Below are 21,910 nucleotides of genomic sequence, written 5' to 3'. Positions count from 1 at the left end.
TGCACAGTCCAATACCAAATGTGTTGGATTGGAGAATCGGAGTCTTGAGTGATCAGATAATGTGAAAGTAGGCTGCAATGCATGTATTTGTCATGCTTTTAAATATATATATATATATTTTTACATATGCCGTATGTAGGTGACACATAGGGAAAGAAACTAATGCATCTGGTGAAGACATGCAAACCTGTGACACACAACTCCAGATGTCTGTGACTTCACTGTGGTCCAAACTGCAGTTGGTTTGCAACCACAATATTTATTTAATGTTGTACTCTTAGAAAGGTGTTAGATTAGGTAGCAGAACTTGAACAGGACAAAATGAACAGTAGCAGCTGTCTACATGATTCTAAAATGCCATTCCATATTGAACATGAATTAAGAATCCCCCCCAAAAAACGTTTAACCCGTTGAAATGTAATCTTTATGTTTTCTAGGAAATTGTAATAAGACCACAATTGAAAGATAAAATAGAATATGATTAGAAAAATTATGCTATGTATACCACCATATCAATTGTAAAAATTCTAAATAATATTTTTGGAACTGTGTGATATTTATTGTAATACTAACAGACACTGCCCCATATAACACAACATTGTAGTCTGTAATATCCCTGACAGTGTCCCAGTTTGGCAGGTGTCCCTCCAAAGTGATAACGACGCACCGTCAGTAACCTTGTACAGAGGCCTTACTGGTGGGCCGCCAGCTTTAGTGTGCAAATTAACCCATCAGAGATGCAAATCAACCCATAAGCAGCAAACTGCTCACCCGCTGGTGTTAGGCCTTGATAGTAGACTGCTTATGGAAGACGTATCACAGCAAGCAGCACTTTTGTTGCTTGCTGGGGCATTGGGTGCTTTTGGACACTACGCTTGCTTGCTGGTATCCCTACTGGGTCATTACCTCCTATGTCAGAGCTGCCCTTCTCTGAACATCACCCCCCCCTTCATCACCCCCAACTTCCCCTCCCTCACTCCTCTTTAGCTCTATTTAGCCCACACCGCCCCGCTTCGCCTCCCAAACCTCCCCTCACCGCTCCATATACTCTCAGTACATTGTGTACCCAGCTGAACATGGGAACATGAGGCAGCTACACATTGTCTGCAGAGCGTGTGCGCTCCTGTGTCTTTCACATACAGTATTAGAGACAGGGCGGGGCATTTAACATGTTCTGGTCTGATAGTGTGATGACAGCACTCTGTACGTAGGGTGCCAATAAGGGGTACTCTGCAGGGTTCCCCAATACCCCACGTTCCTCTTCTATTGGAAAGAAATACAGGTCAGTCAGACAATAAGAGAGGAGAGACCGGGGGCAAAGTTCCTCTGGATGGCTTTCACTGAGTTTTGTTTTTGGACCCTGACGGGGGGCGGGGGATGCTGGAGGTGGCTATGATCGAAGATAGAGATGGTTTGGATAATAGCTTCAATTGTGATGAATGACTACTCTAATTCTTCCTTTCTCTCTGTCAGCTTTCTAATAAAGATCAATTATCCTCATCTTATCATTAGCATACACATGCAGGATTATCCTCATATTATCATTAGCATACACATGCAGGGGTAATATGGGCAAAATCTTTGTAATAATTGGTTAGAACCAGCTCAAGACTGGATGACAATGAAGACGTTACCCGTCACTGTGAATTTATTTTGGTTCAAGGAGCATTGTGAACGGACATGGCCCTTGGCTGTTCCTAGACATAAATGTAGCTAAATGGCGCAGCTGTAAATATTGAGCTAAGCAATAGTCAAGAAGTCACATAATCTATCCCTACTGGAGACATCTCAGGCCAAAATGAGCCAAGTTTGTCACCATGCCTCAACATGACTATGTTTATCATTTGGAGCTCTGCTTTACTGCAGCTTGGCTCCCCAATAAAGGTAGTCTCTGTGGTCTTTAAAATGACTATATAAAAGTTATTTTTGAAAGTGGTTTATTAGTTTTCATTTTCAGGGATCCACCTCAATGAACAATATATAAAGCGTATAAAACACCCAGTTATATAATACCAGTACAAACAGTCATGTTATTTTTGAGGAATACAATGGTGAGAGACAGGGTAATGTGTTGAGCTCATTAAAACCATAGTATTGCAACGAAGACACAGAACCTGCGGGTTACCACTGGATTTCTTAAAAGCTACTAACGGAGATTACACGGAAATCCGAGCCACAAAAAAAACCTGGTTGCAACGAAAAACTGTAGAATAAAACTAGCAGACCATCTGAACTAAATCAAAACAGGAAAAGGATGCATGGAAGACTGACATCTTACAACCGAAATAAAATGATCAGACTGGAAATGTAGCCTACGCCAACTACGATAATTTAGTTAGCACATTTATTTACAGACAAATAGAGCACAGGAGGCTGCTGAGAGGATGACGGCTCACAATAGCGGCTGGAATGGAGTGAATGGAATGGTATCAATGTTCAAAACCATTCCATTTATTCTGTTCCAGCCATTACTATGAGCCGTCCTCCGCTCAGCAGCCCCTGTGCTGTATATTTAGTGGGGCTCAAATGGACTAAGTTGTTTCCCACAGCAGTCTCCCACACCTTTGGATCAGAGCGGCTGTTCGCCCTACAGTGAATGGGTGGTAGCACTAAAACAGATATACAGGAATCCCAGTCTGCTGCAGATCAGTTGCAATCAGATGACCACCAGACAGTAGGGGGCTGGTTGACAGACAGACATAACACAGCCTAGTCTGAGAGGTTGACGACTATAAATTAGAATAAATTACATTTGTAAAGACTAGGACCAAAATGGTCATACATTCTTAAATGTGGGAGTATAATTTGTTATAATGCAATCTGTCTATTCTAGTTGTGTCATGCACTCGGTGGTTAGATGCTATAGGTGGTTCAACCAGTTCATAAAGGATTAGACTGCTAGCAGAGGTTTGTTTGAGCCCAATGTATATTGGACAATTAATTATAAAATGCAGTTTTTGGCATGTGTAATGAAAGATTTGGTCTGATGATTTGGTCCTAAAAAAAAAAAAAAAGAAGACTTATTTTTTATAATTTATTTCAAGAGAAACTGAAGTTGTCAAACATTTACAGCAACAACAAAAAAAGATGCTTTACTAAAAACATCTAAATGGCTCAAGTTAGCTTCTTGAACAAAAAGTTCATAGTTTACATGATGCGTACTGTATACACACTTTGACATAGGTGCTGAAAGAAGTAGTAGTTCAGGAGAGCAAACAGAACACAACAAATGGTTTGGTTCCTTGTACAGTGAAAGGAGGTTGCATAGAGGAGTGGGTTGGTTTTTAAGCATAATCATTACCGTAGCTGTATGACTAGTGTTCCCCTTAAACCATGGCAATACACATGTAACCTACACACAAAGTCTTCACTACTCCCAACAAGATACAACATTATGTATGAACAATAGGTGGCGGAAAGAGCTTCAGTTCCCTTATCATATACAGTATATTTCAACGTAAAACATGAATGTAGAGTAGTCATGCAACAGTAGACGTTGCCATGACGTTAAAGGGAGTGCTCACTTACTTGTTAACACCGAAAGAGGTCAGAGGTTTTCCAGGTAACAAACTGGTCTCTTAAGTAAAGCTGAGTGTTACTGGGTGTACAGTCTAACATTAAAATAGAGGTATCTGAGAAAGAGGTGTGATAATCTGAGATTATCTGTAAAAAAAATTAAAATAAAAAAAGCTAAAAAGGCAAAAGTTAAGTGTTATCTGCAGCGAAGCTTGAAGGTAAAGTATTCAAAATCTCAAACGGCGATCAGAGTAGCTAATGGTAGCGGAGAAAATAAAAAAAAACACATCTAAAAGCGTCTTAGAGGAGTTTGACCGTTGAGGTTAAAGAAAAACTGACTCGGGTCTAAACCGATCACAATGAAAGAAATGGCCCTCTAAAAATGCAAATGAAACAGGTCTAGACCGAAACCAGTTTAAAGGTAATCTAGTGAGACGGTCTAGTGAAAGACACGGTCAGAGAAGGAGGAGACTGAGGTAGGACCAGACTATCAAAAACAGATTGAGTGTTTGTCAATAGCCGTAAACGAAAGAAATAAAAAGGGAAACTAGACTAGACTAATAAAAAAGGAAAGAATGGGTTGCCTTGACACAAGATACGGTCCCAACTGAATCCTGGAAACATGTCTATGAATCAATCGTCAACTACCGTGCTCACTTAAAATAAAAGTGAATAGATAACAGGGAACATGCCCAATATGCTGTGGTTCAACTGTTTGTTGGTTGGTGCTTGCTGAAGTCCACATTCTGCAATCCAGGATTAGCTTTTTGGAAAGATCCAGCCCTGGTTTAGACTGTCAACCATTACGTGAACGGGTATTGTCACTCGGACTTACTAAAATACTAGGAAGTCAGAAACATTGCAAAAAGACACTTCACAATCTAGAAGGTAGTCTCTTAAGTGGTAGTGTTTGAAAAACGACGACGATGACTATGTGTTTTTGTGTGTGTACAATAGTATCTGTCCATTCAACTGTTATTCCCACACACATCTTGTTTATAGTGAAGTGACACGAATAAAAACGGCTCTATGGTGAACGAGGAAACTGTGATTTTTTTAACAACTTTTTAAGTTGTGGTGCTACTTGGGGGAACTATTACCAATGCCAAACAATCCTAAACTGAAGAACCTCCAACAGATATTCAAAAACCATTCAATTACAAAGATCAGAGGTCCTTTTGATCCCATTCCATAGCATTATTTACATGTTATCAGCAAATGTTATGGTAACAAAATCCAAAGTCAAAGAAGTAAATGAGAGTTTAAAAGGAATTTTGAAGCACTCAGTTGCCTGCTTTGCCCTTAATTGGCACTAGGCTTAAAGTGAGTCGAAAATCCCTTTTGGTGAGGGTCCTGAATCTTCATACACAAACCTCACATTGAAACCATAACATGCTCACAGTAGCCAACAGTTACATTTCATTATTAATTTCTGTATAAAAAAAGACACTGTCAATGTCAAGTTAATGGTGAGTGACATACAATAACTTAAGACTTTTCATCGCACTTACTAGCTAATCAGTACATTTTTCGGTCTGAAATTAACATGATTCCGTTTCATACCAAATATTTGGGATATATAACATAATCAATTTATATTTAGCCCAATATTAAATTATGTGACATCAGTGTCCACAACTCGGGTACAATTTGGTTTACGCAATAGGTAATTCCCCTAAAACCATTTTATGATCTTATATAGGGAGATGGCACCGTTTGGCTTCAAATGCACGACATAACAATATTATCATATTATATAGGCCTGCTACCAAGGGAAAATGATATACTGCATGTAAAAATAAAATAAAAATCAAACTACTTGGGAATCAAATTGGTTACCCCTCCATTTGAAGTCTAATAAGGCACAAGGGTGTAGAGGGAGGGGAACAGGGGTGTTGATGATGCTGCTTGGTTGATACTAGTGCAATGTGTCCCCATTGAGGACGGGGGACATGGGGCGCTGTGTACTGAACTACCCAATATAACCCACCTTTCTAAATTGTCTATAAATGAAGTTGTATTGAACTGAATTCACATTTCCAATTCACAGTATACAAGTCTCTTCTTCTACATCATTAGCGTCGGTCGTTTTAGGAATACTTTGTAAAACTCTGGTATAGAGGGTACACAGTGCAACATGTTATCCTCTCCGGTATATACATGAACGATTATCCATCCATACTAGCCTGTGGCCCCATCCAACACACGTCAACATCGGAGAAGAAGGAAGAATCAATTCAAATAAAAAAAACAACATTGAGAAAAATGTATTTTGAAGACCAGCTCATCAAATAACAAATCATTATTACTCCTTGTGGCCATTAAGATAAGATATACTTTATTAGTCCCTACAGGATGGACATTTTATCTAACCCCCAAGATATACACACACACATCCACACATTAGGTTGGAGAAGTAGGTGGCACCTGCTGGTTCACTCCCGCCATATTTTGGCCCTCTTCAGCAGTGGGATTCGAACCGGCAACCCTCCAGATGCTGGCCTGCTTCTCCAACCTCAAGGCTACTGCCGCCCCCATTCCAAACCAGGTGTGCCAAGGACGACGGCATACCTGACCGTCGTCCATTGGTGAATGTCTTTCGGCTTTTTAAAAATAAAAGGTGCGGTGGGGGAAGGGGAGAGGGCCTGACTTCTCATATGACTTATTGCATAGCTTTCCCGATAAAGGTGTCCTGATTTTAGAAGCGCTGACCGCAAACCCTCCATTCTTTCACATTTAGGAGCAATTGTAGAGGTTTCACAGTTCATAGTCCCTTTTACACCTCTGTACAGATGTGGAATCCCACCTTCAGTTTGTATACCAATCTGTGGAGAAAGAGAGAAAACAAGATGATTGAATGTTCGTCAATATGAAATACAGGCCATCATAATTCTTTAGGCAGTGCTAATAGTGCACTGTGGAACTCCAGTGCATTTCACTGAACTGTGCATACAAAATGTATAGCCTATAGAAATGTGCCATTATGCAAGGCCATTCAGATGTGCGAGATTGGTGGGATTTAGACCCTGATTGGTTGACACGTCCGAGATTTCCGATAGTGTCATGGTATAAAAACCATGACAACCACTCCGAAAAACAAACAAACATTGAAACTATTAATGACGTAACCCAGATCCTTTAGTTTTCGCTTTAATCTCAATGATGCACACTATTAAGTAGTGAAGTACGTGCCATGGATAGGTTGCATAACTCATACCATGGTATGTGCACAAGTGGGCCAGCTGGACTGATGCATAAAAAGAAACCACTTGACATGAAAAGGGCAAACGGCTCAAATGTCATTTTTTTTAAATGACAACAATGAAAATGATATTGATATATTGATGATTTTTACAAGTTTAAAAAATAGCTTCTTTACAGTGGTCTCCACTGAGGCTGTAAAAAGTCTGCACAACCCCATAAATCTCCCCCCCATGCAGCAACCACTGCAGCACTTTGTTCCATGAGCAAAAGGGCCCCTTTCCTTCACTAACTGCTTGCAGCACTCTCAGCTGCTGTAACGGCCCTGCGGAAGCTGACACTGTCAGGCTAAAAGCCAGCCATCATGGATTGCTCTTAAGCCAGGGGGATCGATCGATGGTGGTAGCCGACTTAACAAGCCTGCACATGAATGGGAGGTGGAGGAGGAAGACTGTGCCAGGGTCACTTTATTAGGGCAAGCAAAATAAAATGCTTTCAAATATTTTTTGTAAGGAAAAATGGAAATGAGCGGTTCTTATTAGAAGAGTCCATGTAGTCCCTTCCTGTTGGTCTGTTAGTGCCTAATGAACACAACCCAGCTAAAGATCCTGTCAAGACTCGTGGGAGGTGGGAGACACCTATTCTGAGCAGAGGGACATTTAAAGTCTGCTGAAACACAACTTTCCCCAATGCCACTAGCATGCAGAGCAATTTCTCAAGCAAGACTTTTGCTAGGACTGTCAGAGTGGTTTGAGCTGGGGGAGGGGAAAACTGAACATTAGCTGTTGGCAAAGAGGTTTGGAACTCTATTTTTGATCTATTAACTAATTTACAGCATGGTGAGGTCACCATTGAATGCCAAAACTCCACCATTTCAAGCAGTCTTTTCAAACAGTTCTTATACTAAAAGGGTTTAATCATTATTTTCACAGTATTATTCCAACCTCATAGCGTGGAAATATACTGAACAAAAACACAACCATTTCAAAGATTTTACTGAGTTACAGTTCATATAAGGATATCAGTCAATTTAAATAAATAAATTAGGCGCTAATCTATGGATTTCCCATGACTGGGCAAGGGCGCAGACATGGGTGGGCCTGGCTCCCAGTGGGTGGGCCTGGGAGGGAACAGGACAACCCACTGGGAGCCAGGCCCACCCACTGGGAGCCAGGCCTTCCCCTCTCAGATGATCATGCAGGTGAAGAAGCCGGATGTGGAGGTCCTGGGCTGGCGTGGTTACACGTGGTCTTCAGTTGTGAGGCCAGTTGGACGTACTGCCAAATTCTCTAAAACAATGGTGGAGGCGGGTTATGGTAGAGAAATGAACATTCAATTCTCTTGCAACAGCTCTGGTTGACATTCCTGCAGTCAGCATGCCAATTGCACGCTTCCTCAAAACTTGAGACATCTATTGCAATATATTGTGTGACAAAACTGCACATTTTAGAGTGCCCTTTATTGTCCCCAGCACAAGGCGCACTTGTGTAATGATCATGCCGTTTAATCAGCTTCTTGATATGCCTCACCTGTCAGGTGGATGGATTTTCTTGGCAAAGGAGAAATGCACCTTAACAGGGATGTAAACACATTTTTGCACAAAATTGGAGAGAAATACGCTTTTTGTGTTTTTGGAATATTTCAAGGATCATTTCAGCTCATGAAACCAACAGTTTACATGTTGCATTTATATATAAAACACAGGGAAATCACATTTTTGACTGCACTGGGCCTTTAAGCTCCTCTTTAGATCTCCAATGTGCCATCCTCTTATACTCAACTAACTATAATCATTTCTGCTCCTGCGTTTTAAAAAGGGCTAAAAAGCCTCAGTCCACCCACAACTGCCAGGCAAGTTCTGTAACAGTGAGAGAATGAGTGAGTGTAATTAAAACTAGCAGAGGAGTCTGGTCCTCACCCAAACTCAAAATCAGTTATAAACATTCTCTGTACGACCACAACAGCACCACTGAAAACCATTAAAAGCACTTAGGGAAAAGAAAGCAAAATAGAGAAACCGACAAACTTATGCAACGCAACTTACGCAATGCCCAAGCTCACACCGAGGTTGGCTGTGTCTGCCTGTTTGTTTTCAGGTTTGGGAGGAATTCACCGTCCAGCCTCAGGTATTCACCCATCTTGAAGTGATTAGATATCAACGGGGGTGAGTATTTGTGGGATAGTGGTGATTCATGGTTTCGGTCAGGGTTGGCAAACGTGTGTGGATCTTTGAGACACTCAGTGAAGCTATAGCAGCAGTAAGACTTATCTAAAAATCTGAGTTCATCACTAAAAATATCCCTGAGAGCAAGTTCCTAACTGCTTTTTGCAACAACACCAGCTGATCACGCCCATCTTATCAATAAATGAGAGTTTAAAAAGGGTCCAACCAGAAGACCAAACTGAGGCTCAGCAGAACAATGCTCAAAGACACAGTGTATAGCCTACTCCAGTGTGCCTTACAAAAGAAAGTGATTGAAACCAAACACCGCACCAAACCGCACAAATATGGTTGACTCACAACTGTACACGCCAATGCAGAACCCCAGCACTGCCAGTCAGTAACACAGGCAGTGGAAGGCAGGGTGAAACGAGACCGAGGGGTGCATACAGCAAACAAAGTTCAAAACACCCCGGTTACATAACTATGCAAAAACGCTCTCTTTCTTGGACACCCGCCCTCCACTCCCCCCAAAATCATATATAAAACGTGTCCCCCTGCTGGCATTTCTCAACTCGAATATCGTGTTTAGCTTTCACTGACGTCAGTCACCCCCCCAACCAGTTTCCATGACAACAAGCATCTATACATACGGTGAGACACACCCACAGAACACATTGAGTACATGCTGTACCATACAGCCAAACCACTTTCTAAACAACACCATTTCCATAGAGACTCATAGTAGAGAGAGAGAGAGAGAAAGCGACTTCCATGTTTGAACATGCGTTCTTCTGCTCACCTAAAGTGTACCGTGTGCCCTAGGATAGGGTTGAACTAGACCCAGTTTGGAACCTATACACTGTACATAGAAAGGCTTGCGTAAGGCACCACAGTCAATGTTCCCTGTTGATGGTACTCATGTGCAGGGCACTCGAAATCCCTCAGTTCATACAAAATCATCTCAATAAAAAAAGATGGCCAACAAAACACAGATGCTGAAAATAAAACACAACCTCCGTTTAAGTAAAGGCGGGGGAAAAGCTAAAGCGCATTGGCCTGGTTTATCTGGGTAGAGGCACACAGATACACAGGCTGGCAGGCAGAGGACAAAATGTTCCAAACGTGAGCCTCAGTAAACCCTTGCATAGAAGGAGCTAACAGTAACTAACCATGGACCGCTCTGAGAGTGCGCAAGTGTGTGTGTGTGTGTGTGTGTGTATGTGTGTGTGTGAGAGACGGTGGACGACAACAACAGCGATGGAGGATGCCCACGGCAGTGGTGGTGGTACTGGACAGAGAAGATGTCACTTTCAGTTCAGCCTGATCCTTGCGCACTGAAAGGATTTGTATTTAACACAGGTTTAAAACCCCACCACCTCACTGTAAGCCCCCGATAACCCCCTCAACCTACCATATTCACCCCCTCCACCCGCTCTGTGTTCTCAAGATCTAATCCCCCCCTGTGTGACAGATGATGGATTCTCCCATCAGACAGGGTACCAGGGGTGGGTTACATAACAGGCATAACAGCTATCCCTGCATTCTGCTGGAGAAAATGAGGCCACTCCACACCGGTCGAGAGACACGCAACACTACGCAGCTAGGCGATATGGCCTAAAAAAATCATATCTTGATTCTTTTCAAATTTATAGGTGGATAATGATATGATATATATATCTGTCTATATATATATATATATAAGAGAGAGAGACTTTTTTTTAAATGTTCTCTTAGTAAGCTTTGTTGTACAATTAACGTTCAAATACACTGCATTTCAAACAGTCAGCAATAATCTAATGAATTCAGGGCTTGTGAAGTTATACCTAGGCCAAATATAAGCCTTCCACAACCATTAGACCCACTAATAATTGAATTATTTTATCAAAATAGTTTTTCCTGCTTTTTTGCAATATTCACTGATATGGCTTTCAAGTCAGTCTATGAAAACGCCCTTTTTGTTACAAATTTACCCAGAACAGCTAGTATATCAGACTTTGGCTAAAATGCTTCTCTAACAGTAAGTGGTACCGCACAACAATCAATATTCATTGCTACTCCTGTTTTAGTAGTCTGCTCTGCGTGCAATTTGAGGAGCTGAAACATAAAAAGAGGACCAATAGAAAGGGTCACTTCTCTATTACAGTAAAATAAGGTCAATGTCTTTCGGTGTCCATATGATTCTGTTGGGCCAAATCAGTGAGGAAGAAGTGATCTCTCATCTTTGATGTGGTGAGTGGCCGGGGTTTGCTGTATGTGTGGAAATGAGAAGGTGCACAGTAACAGCAGGAGTGAAGCAGATGAGACCAAAAAGACTGCATGAGAACAAACATTTTAACAAAACCTTGATTCTTGCGCCCAGCCCTACTGACACTCACAGCTCACTGGGCAGCTGGGAGGGGAGTGGCGAGGGGGAAAAAGGTGAACGGCAGTCTAAAGCATTGGGGCTTGGTCAGCGTGCCCCAAAAATTCTGACCATCTGGATTCAAGTTCAGATTGGAACTTCAGTTATCTAAACCATCCAGTCCTCAATCTCATCTACGAGGGATTAGGGTTATTAGGAAGATCCTTCCAGCCCAATCTAACACATTCAACAAATTCAATTAAAATGTGCGCTAACGTGGCGTGAGGCTACTGTCTTAATCCACAGAGGCTTTGAGTTGACACGTTTTTGACGAGATTCTTGACAAAATTGTCCCATTCCTCCGGGCTGTCTGCTGCTTGAAGTCTCAGTTGTATCCATGCAACCAAGCAGAGCGCTGCATTCCCGTGGGCCCCGACAGAGATCATTGCAGCGCGATCAGCGGTTTTCATGCTGCGGGCGGGAGAGGGCGGTCAGACAGACAACTTTTTAAGTCCAGCAGATTTTCTAAAAGGTTGTCTTTCTGTTTTTTCTATTGTATTAAAAGCACCTCTGTCGCACTATTCATAAAGGCTAATTCTCGCTGACTATCTGCATTGAACCTGCTTTGTACTAACTCTTCTGACTCATCACATACGCTGCTGCCCATCATCTATCCTGTTGCCTCGTCACTTTACTCCTACCCATACAGAGCCTTCAGAAAGTATTCATACCCCTTAACTTATTCCAGATTTTGTTGTGTTAAAGCCTGAATTCTAAATGGATTTCTCACCCATCTGCGCACACTACACCATAATGAAAAAGTGAAAACATGTTTCCAGAAATGTTTGCAAATTTATTGAAAGTTAAATATCTAATTGAAATAAGTATTCACACCCCTTTGCTATGACACTTGAGCTTAGGTGCATCAAATGTCCTTGGATAATCCTTGAGATGTCACTACAGCTTCATTGGAGTCCACCTATGTAGCCTAGTGGTTAAAGCGTTGGGCCAGTAACCGGAAGGTTGTTGGATCGAATCCCCGAGCTGACGAGGTAAAAATCGGTCATTCTGCCCCTGAGCAAGGCAGTTAACCCACTGTTCCCCGTGTGCCGAAGACAAGGATGTCGATTAAGGCAGCCCCCCGTACCTCTCTGAATCAGACAGGTTGGGTTAAATGCGGAAGACACATTTCAGTTGAATACATTCAGTTGGACAACTGACTAGGTATCTCCCTTTCCTGTTGCGAATTCAATTGTTTGGACATGATTTAGAAAGAAACATACCTGTCTATATAAGGTCCCACAGTTGACAGTGCATGTCAGAGCAGAAACTATACAATGAAGTCCAAGGAACTGTTCAAAGATTTCCAAGATTGAAATGTAATGATGCATATATCTGGGGAAGGGTATAAAAAATGTCTAATGTTGAAAGTTTTCAACCGCACAGTGGGAAACATTAGGAAATATGGAACTACCCAGACCCTGCCAAGAGCTGGCCGTCCAACCTAAATGAGCAACCGGGCAAGAAGGACCTTGGTCAGGGAATGATCACTCTGGCAGAACTACAGAGTTCCTTGGCTGAGAGGGGAGAACCTGCCAGAAGGACAACAGTTTCTAAAGCACTTCACCAATCTGGGATTTATGGAAGAGAGTCCCGACGGAAGCCACGCCTGAGAAAAAGGCAAATGACGGCACGCTTGGAGTTTGCAAAAAGGCACATGAAGACAGGCAAAATATTATATGGTCTGATGAGAAAATGTTAACTCTTTGGCCTGAATGCAAAGTGCTGTCTGGAGAAAACCAGAGGAAAACCACATTCATACAGGACAATGACCCCAAGCACACAGACAAAACGCCGGAATGGCTTCAGAACAAGAATGTGAAAGTCCTTAAGTGGCCCAGCCAAAGCCCAGACATGAATCACATTGAAAATATGTGGAAAGACTTGAAGATTGCTGCTCACTGCCGCTCCCCATCTAACTTAAGTGCTTGAGAACATCTGCAAGGAAGAAAATCCCCAAATCCATATGTGCAAAGCAGATACAGACATACCAAAGACTACTGAAAGCTGTAACCACCACCAAAGGTGCATCTACAAAGTAGTTCAATACATTTGCAGAGAATTCTAAAAACATGCTTTCACTTTGTCATTATGGGTTATTGTGTATAGATGGGTGACTTAAAATATATTTAATCCATTTTGAATTCAGGCTGTAACAACAACATTTGGAATAAGTCAAGGGGTATGAATACTTTCTAAAGGAACTGTGTAAATATCTAATTAAATTACCTCGTAACCAAGCACATCGACCTGGTACTGTCACCCCTTATCTTTACTCATTGTGTATTTATTCCTTTTGTTATTATCTTTCTATTATTTTTCAATGTTTATCTCAGCATTGTTGGGAAGGGCCAGTAAGTAAACATTTCACTGTTAATCTACACCTGTTGTTTACGAAGCATGTGACAAAAACATAGGATATGATAGGCTCCAACATCTACTAAATATGAATAACATTATTTATTTTACTCCCACTCCTAAACGTATGCAAAACATAGCTCAAGTCAAGTGTCTGCTCTCCTATTCCATTTCTCCCCAACTCTGCTCTCTTCCAAAATATGTCTAGCCTATTGGCTGAAATAGCCCAATAATGAGCACTACCGATAGCCAAAAATAAAATGTCCTATGTGAGAATCTCTGGTATTTTTAACACATTGTTTAGGCTATTTTTGTGCATTTTGATCTTGTCTATATGGTGTAAAATTGCTGGGACAGGGGCTGCCAAGCAAGCTGCGTCACATACGCCTAAAATAACATTTTCAGGACTGTGCTCGGGTTCGGGACCAGCTCTTGTGGGATGAACAAAATCAGTCCAGCACAGACTTAATTAAATCAGCCCATGAAGAATGGAGCATGTGGCTCACCCAGTGTCTGACAGTTACTCTTTAAGGGTTTATCATAGTCCAAAATGTGTACGCTAAGCACAAAAGCAGTGTTGTAGAATATTGGACCATTGGCTTTCAGTTGAACTGTGGGGAGGTCCGTGTTCGGGATTATTATCCACCACGGATGGTGGTCTCAGAGCCTTGTAGCTATGTCACAATGGGAACACGGACTATTGTGTCTCAGCGTCTGTGGACTATGATTTACACTTTTTGTTCCGTGCTGCATTTCCCCCTGGCAATGAGTGTGCCGAAACCTGGGTTCAAAGTACTTGTTTTCTTTCAAATACTTTGAGTGTGCGCAGATCAAGTATTCAAAAGAAACGGGTGTCTTACAGCCAACCACAGAGGCACTGGGAGTAGTCTACTTAGTCTCTCCGAAAAACAAGGTGAGGACATCCACGGCCCAAAGACTGACATGGCACAATGTCCTTAGACGCCCTGAAAGTCCAAATGGCTAAGACAACTGGAATTAAGCAGCCTGCCAAGAAATTCCAATAAGTCATGATCAAATGTGATGTGAGTACACCTGAGAGGTAAGCAAAGGGCATCTGTTACTCAACTCAGCCCAAGAAGAATAGGGCTTGTTTGCAGAGCACTGAAACCATCTCCCATTCACGCAAAGAGGAGCAGCAGGAAGTGGAGGGCTGGACCGGGTTTGGCTTTGGAAAGCAGACGAGCCCAGCTGATCTGCTCATCTACAGGCAAACATAGTGTTAAACTAAAGGCCCCTGAGGGGATGATCTGTCAGAGCAGGAGAGCGTTATGAAAGAACGAAAAGTGGGCCAGATAGGGAGGGAGCGATGCAGTTTGGAATGGCACTGGCAACCGCACAGGGTACACTTTGCCCCTCAGGGCAGATAGCATGGTTATGATTAAAGCCAGAGAGAAAGAAGAAAGAGAAAAAAGAAAAGAGGGGGAGGGAGGAGCAGTCAGATGAATAAACAGAAAAACGAGTGAGTTGTAAGAGACCGAGCGAGGGATCACTGGCATGCAGAATTGCTTGTCTGGACTCAGGACCAGCATGTTTGTATTTGAAACAGCAGACTGTGCGTCAAGGCATTACCAGCCTATCAGTTCTCTTGTGTAGCGGCACTGAGTGCGACTGAACAGAGAGGGGAGGCGAAAGCCTCTGCTAAGTCAAGAACAGTTTATCTCAGATTAAAGTCAATGTGGCAGTGAGGAGAATAGCTTTCACTGATTTACATGGGTATTAATACAAGGCTCCCGAGTGGCGCAGCAGTCTAAGGCACTGCATCTCAGTGCTAGAGGCGTCACTACAGACCCTGGTTCGAGTCCAGGCTGTATCACAACAGGCCGTGATTGGGAGTCTCATAGGGCGGCGCACAATTGGCCCAGCGTTGTCCGGATTAGGGTTTGGCCGTTATTGTAAATTTGTTCTTAACTGACTTGCCTAGTTAAATAAAGGTTAAATAAAAAATGTATAAATTAAAAAGAACTGACCCCTACTTAGCAAAGGAATGCGATTCTTGAAAGTTAAGTGGAGGCAGACCAAATACACGAGTGACATACTAACAAATCAGGAGGGCACTGACAGAGCTGCTAAACAGTTGCCTGATATAGGATCAATTGACAGTAAAATAGGATCAACATACATTCAAATAGGATCAACTAGGTCACATTTAATAAGGGTCAACTCTTCAGTGAAGCTATATGAGTGAGTGAGCAGGTGAAATGTGTGTGTGTCTATGTGAGAAGGAAGATAACCTACCTGGTAAAAGAGCAGTCCCTTCTCTGACTGACTAGGGGTTGGAAAGGGGAACGGGAGGAGTGTCACGCAGCACGCGTGACTTGGTCCACCCGCTCCTCCAGCTGGAAGGCGTCGGGCCGGTCCTGGGGGTTGACCGCCAGCATGTCCTGCAGCAGCTTCTTCACCTCCTCCGACATGGTGCTGCGTGTCTTCTGCGGGATGTGGAGGACCATCTTGGGGTTTCCCAGCAGCGCCTCGCCCACTGGCACGATCTCGCTGCCCTGCCGCACATAGGTGCCTAGCAGCTCGCGCTTCGACTCTGCGTCAATGAAGGTGATCCGCTCCAGCATGGCCCAGATGATAATGCCCAGGGCGAAGATGTCAGCCTTGGCCGTGTAATGGCCCTCCCACACCTCGGGCGCCATGAAGAAGTCCGAGCCGCAAGTCGACGACAGCCAGAACTTGTTCACGTTCTTGTTGTTGCTGCCGTCCCCGCCACCAGCTGTGGGGTGCTCATCGCCATCGTTGCCACCGGCGCCAAAGCCAGCGCAGACCTTGCTTAGGCCGAAGTCGGCCACTTTGAGTACAGGAAAGCCCGACTTCTGGGAGATGAGGATGTTATCGGGCTTGAGGTCGCGGTGCACAATGTTGTTCTTGTGCAGGAAGGCCACGGCGCTAGTCAGCTGACGCATGAAGCTCTTGTTGGTGCGCGGGTCAGGCCGCCGTGACAGGATGTACTGGTTGAGGTCCCCGCCCTCGCAGAACTCCATGACGAACCACAGGTAGCACGGCTCCTCTGGGTAGCCCAGAATCCGCTCACCTGGGGAAAGACAAAACAGCATTAAAGGGTAGCAAAAACACACACACTTGACAGTGAGAGGCCTCATACACTAGGCTTAATTTATTGTAGCTCAGCAATATTGCACAGGCCTCGGATACCCGCTTACACCCGCTCACTCCCGCTATGCCTTGAGATGATTCTTGGATGAATTAAAAAGAACAGTGTGCGACTCAGCATTTTGAGCATACAACAAAGACTGAAGGGAACAAAGCCAATCTGGTGGCAAGCACCATGGTGCTTTTAATCACCAACATTTGTGACAATATGGGATTTCATGTGTGCCATGACAAAAACTTGGAAAAACAACAAATCACAGTGTGATGTAGGCTAATGAATGGGACTAAAATGCTTTTTTTTTGACGCGCTGCAAGTCCCGCAGCTCCCATCTCCTCATTGGTTTTTAGGATCATATACCCACGTGGGTGATTGAAAGATGAACTGAGGTCCACACTCCAGTGCAGTTGGTGGTGGTAATGTACCTTAAAGTTGGTTGCCAACCTACATATACAGTCCGAAAAAGAAGCATGAAGGATGAGAAATTACTAGAAACTAACTCGGTTTACCCTTTTATCTGTGGATTAATTGTCAGAGTAGAGGACCTTGTGCATTTCAGGTAAAATAACAACCTAATGTTTATATCCCAGGACAAATTAGCAAACAGCAGCAAGCTAAATTGCCATGAATGTTTCATGCATTTCGACCTATCCCCAAGTTAATATAGTTGGTTCAGAGTTTGTTTTGATATTTCAACCTGCGTGTCCTGATCACGTCTGGTGTGGATGGACAAAATCAACTTGCGTGTCCTGATCACATCTGGTGTGGATGGACAAAATCAACTTGCGTGTCCTGATCACATCTGGTGTGGATGGACAAAATCAACATGCGTGCGATGGCACGCCCCCGGTCAGCATGTAATGGTCTATGGTTTCCTTCTGGTCCCCATCAACCAGTAGACTAACATTCTCAATGGGCGGCCAATAATAAATGTACTTTAAGCATTATCCCCAACTTGCAACGCGTCCAACATGTTCAGGCAACAGTGGAGGAGAAATGCTTGAACCAAAACAAACAATGTCTCGCTAATTTGACCCAGATCTGAGGGAAATGACAGAGTGCTCAAGTAACATACGGTACGAGACGAGTGCTTCCGATGCTGCGTCATAGGTCAGTCTTTTTATGCTTGCTCATTAGAAGTTAAATCAGGTTAGGTCGGTTTTAAACATCAAAGCGGGTTTAGCAAGGGTAGGCTTCCATCGCATTGAGCGGCTTTCCGCTTTGAAAACACTAACTACGCCCCGCCTCCCTTCCACATCATGTGCAACGATCTCTATTAAAACAAATGGGACTTGTTGCTTAGGCCTAAATAAACTGTCGCGCACTATCTACACACATTAAGATAGGGCTGTGTGCAACAGTGCAATCAGCAATGCACTGATCTTGGCTAGGGTATCTGGGACTGTGTCCAAAGACTACAACTCAATGCAAACACAGGTACTCTGTCTGTGCCCCACAATGTTCAGGCTTAGTCAGCATATTTGAGAGCTGAGGAGGGTGAGTTGAACTAATGCAAGCTATAGGACTACAAATCCCTTCAGACAGACAAGGCCAAGTCCCTCTAGTGTCGGCAACATGGCGGGGTTGAACCTGGGATTTAAATGGGTATGTAAACAGTACCCCATTAACCCCCTTTATCCTATTTGTTTTTCATCCCTCTACTGCCTTCAACAATGTCACACCCCCAGGATGTGAACAAAGTCTACAGTGGGACATAGGTAGAGAGAAGTTGGAGAAAAAAAGAATAGGTACAAATACCTGTCTCATGAATTGTTTTAAACCACAATGTCAACCATTGTTTTTGTATTGGCTAACGCATTAATTGACTTGCTGATATTGGTAAGGTCCGAATAGGCAACATTTTTGCTCATGCAGCTTCTGAGTTCTGAAAATTTATGGGGAAATTTAAATAAAACTTGTTTCAAAATGTAGTATTTCAGTTTATAAAATGCAGGGAGTAACCTAATTGTGCAAGATACAATACAACAACTAGCTTACTTTATCAACTCAGACAGAAACTTGTTCCAAGATGGCATCAAGTTTATAATTTCCTGCCGGACAAGCCCTGAGCTACACAATGCAGCTTTGTGAGATGGCATTGCAGACAACACTATAGTGCCGTATCCCTGTAGCCTAGCCTACATATAAGACAGTGCTGAATTGTGTTAACTGAGCACATATTGGCCAACAAGCTTTCATAAATATGATGATCATCCTATGTTCATTAGACTTCAGAACACTATGCTCTCAAATCTGTGCAGAAAGTGGGTTAACCTGACCAATATTGATGATAATGTAAAAAGAAATTGCCCCAAAAAATTCTATTGACTTTTAGACTATTTAGCCCAGAGAAGCTCCTTCTGTCTTTAAAAATGATGGCTATTGGCTAAAAAGTCAAGATTAATATTTAATTTGTTGACAAGTGTAATGGCCCGAATGGTGACACTTACATAAGGACATTTCCATGTAAAAGGACCCATGAGCACCAACATGTGAAGTTTATAGGAGCATGTAAAATGAAAGCTAATATATATATATATATATATATATATATATATATATATATATATATATATATATATATATATATATATATATATATATATATGACTATTTAAAAAATATATATAATAATTAAGGCATATATACATTTTTCAACCATTTACCATCCTAAAAATTAGGAATACACAAAGGTTCTGATTTCTGGTCAAACAGATAGAAAAGGGGTCTTAGATAACATCTACCAGAAAAAGTCTTAAGGTAATATAAATAACACACAATAATGTTGATGTAAAGAACCCTGCCAACTATTACCTACACATATTTCGTTTTGATAAATGATTTGCCTTATGTAAGTTCAGGAAACATTGCCTTGTGCTTTGTAATTCTTTAAGATATTTTCTAATTTCTCTCCCTCATGAGGAGGGAGGATCATGAAATTTCACAGAAGGTAGACCTACCTACCAATTAGTTACAGTATTTTTACTGATATCATGTTTGTTTTAATAATTAAGTGATAAAAACTCATAATTCTGTTACCAAACTTAGCATCTGCACAGTTCTTTCAGTAAATGTGTTTTTGTAAAATGTTCAGTGGAAATAGTTCAAATGTGTCCTTGTCTAGAGAGTTGTATAGTTTGATAAACTTTGATTTCAATGGTTTTTGTTTTGCAACATTTTGAAGTAAAAAAAAGTCAGCCTAATTTAGTTACCGTGGAATTGCCCACTGCCAACTATAAAAAGGGCAGCAAAGGCAGCACAGGGGCTAAAAGCTCTAAACGTTAAGCCTAGAGATTAAAAACAAGATTCAGAAGTATATTTTTCTCAAAATTATAAATAATTATACTCCTATTTAATTAATATACATTTTACATTTAGGTTAAATTAGCTTGATTAGGAAAAAATACAATTAAGTGGAGTGCATTTAATAATAAGAAATATGAGGAAATAGCATAGGTTAATATCATTAATTGCATTAAATATTGATTGCTTAATTTAAAAATGTATGCAAATTTGCTACCAGGAGAGAGTTAACTGATAGCCAACTAGAACACTGTGTTCTCTCAAGTGCTGGAAATAGCAAACTGCCTATACAACAGTATGGCAGCGTGAACCTATAGGTGGGAAAATCTTTTTACTAAAAACAAATGTATGACACTAAGCAACGTACAATTGATTACGAAATCAATAATGATGGATAAACTATTCTAGATGTTTACATACTGCCCTCCCATCTAACAAGTCTCCTAATAGAAACAATAGGTAACGTGTTACACAATGTTTTCAACACTTTTGGTTTATTTCCCTTATCCACCTCGTTTTTTAAATATTTTGATCAGCACTTTTGCAAAATTAGCCTACTTTTTGCAAACAATGGGTAAAACACTGAGCTAGCAGCTAGCTTGCTGACGAAACCATTGTTTTGATTGGCCTGCTCTGTATTGATCACAGATCTAACTAGCAAGCTATCTTATCAATTCAATCGAGTTACTGTCATTAAAAGGGTGACAGGGCAACCAAACAGGCAGTGGATTTCGTCAACGTAAACATTAACTAGCTAACGTTAGTTACCTTTTAATGAAGTCTCCACCAACCGCAGGTATTGTTTGGACCTTTTATTTCCATGACTCATTTTCTGGGCCATGCCATTCCTTTGTAGCACACATTCCTCGAGCTGCACCACATTCTCGTGTTTCGTCTCCAGGCTTGCCAAGGCCCAGAATTCGGCCAGAGCGAGTTCCACATTTTCGGGAGCGTTGCACTGCAGTTTTTTAACCGCTACCCTTGCCCCAGTCCTCAGCGCAATTGCCTCGAACACTACCCCATAGCTGCCCCTTCCCACCTCCCGCAACAGATTGTATCGTGGTGCCATTACTATAGCATGCTCCAGGTTCTCGTTCTTGGAAAAGTTCATTGAGAAACAGTCCTCCTCCATAGGGACATCGATGTCTTCGTTGTTGTTCCCTACCACCAGCGCCCTCAAGACTTTGACCACCTCTTGTTTTACCTCCCGTTTCGTCTTCATTTTGGCGTTCTGTGCTTCAACCAGCCTTTTGAAAGCCCGCAGACTTCTTGGGGTTCTTATCTTTCGCCTTATCCCGTTGCATATATCCATGACTTCTTTTTAGTTGAAAACAAGTGTTTAGGAAAAATATGTGTATCTTTCATTACTTGAGTCAAAACGAATGCTCAAACTTGTGACGTTTAATTGTATATTAAACGTCAGATAGCCCTCTCTACTTATATGATGCCGCTTTGATTAATAAACAACTGTACAGCCCCCAATGTACAAACGGGGGGAGTGGCTTGCTCCGACTTCTTCTTCTATTATATCATCGCGGTCGGCAAACAATAGTTTGAGTGCATGCCGCCACTTACTGTGCTGGAATGTATGATCAATCATGATCTGCCCAATTCTGTACTACCATGAAAATACAATTCTAAACCAAATAAATCACTAACTTCCACCACACCCTGCTGCTTTACACAACCTGAGTCGTATTGATAACCTTACCAATAAAAGTAATGAAGTCAACTTTATTCATTATCAAAGTGTCCTTTGACGTCGCACACTCATGAGCTCAAGATTTCTGAATGGGCCTCAAAACCCTGCCAGGACCATCAGAAGCACCAGCCCCGA

General features: G+C 42.1%; 1 protein-coding gene across 1 annotated transcript; it reads right to left on the bottom strand.

Annotated features, from left to right (window-relative positions):
- Positions 1-3,020: 3,020 nt before the first annotated feature.
- On the bottom strand, positions 3,021-21,571 carry LOC129830201 (serine/threonine-protein kinase 35-like). The gene is made up of 3 exons (XM_055892571.1): positions 20,842-21,571; positions 15,897-16,695; positions 3,021-6,341 (listed from the first exon to the last, which is right to left on the bottom strand). Exons 1-2 carry the CDS (start codon positions 21,383-21,385, stop codon positions 15,959-15,961), a joined length of 1,281 nt encoding a protein of 426 aa, XP_055748546.1. The 5' UTR covers positions 21,386-21,571; the 3' UTR covers positions 3,021-6,341; positions 15,897-15,958.
- Between the last annotated feature and the right edge of the window lie 339 nt (positions 21,572-21,910).

This window comes from Salvelinus fontinalis, chromosome 31 (genome assembly GCF_029448725.1).
Source record: "Salvelinus fontinalis isolate EN_2023a chromosome 31, ASM2944872v1, whole genome shotgun sequence".
NCBI lineage: Eukaryota > Metazoa > Chordata > Actinopteri > Salmoniformes > Salmonidae > Salvelinus > Salvelinus fontinalis.
The sequence above is the reverse complement of the archived record's forward strand: the minus strand, read 5'-3'. Positions and strand labels throughout refer to the sequence as shown.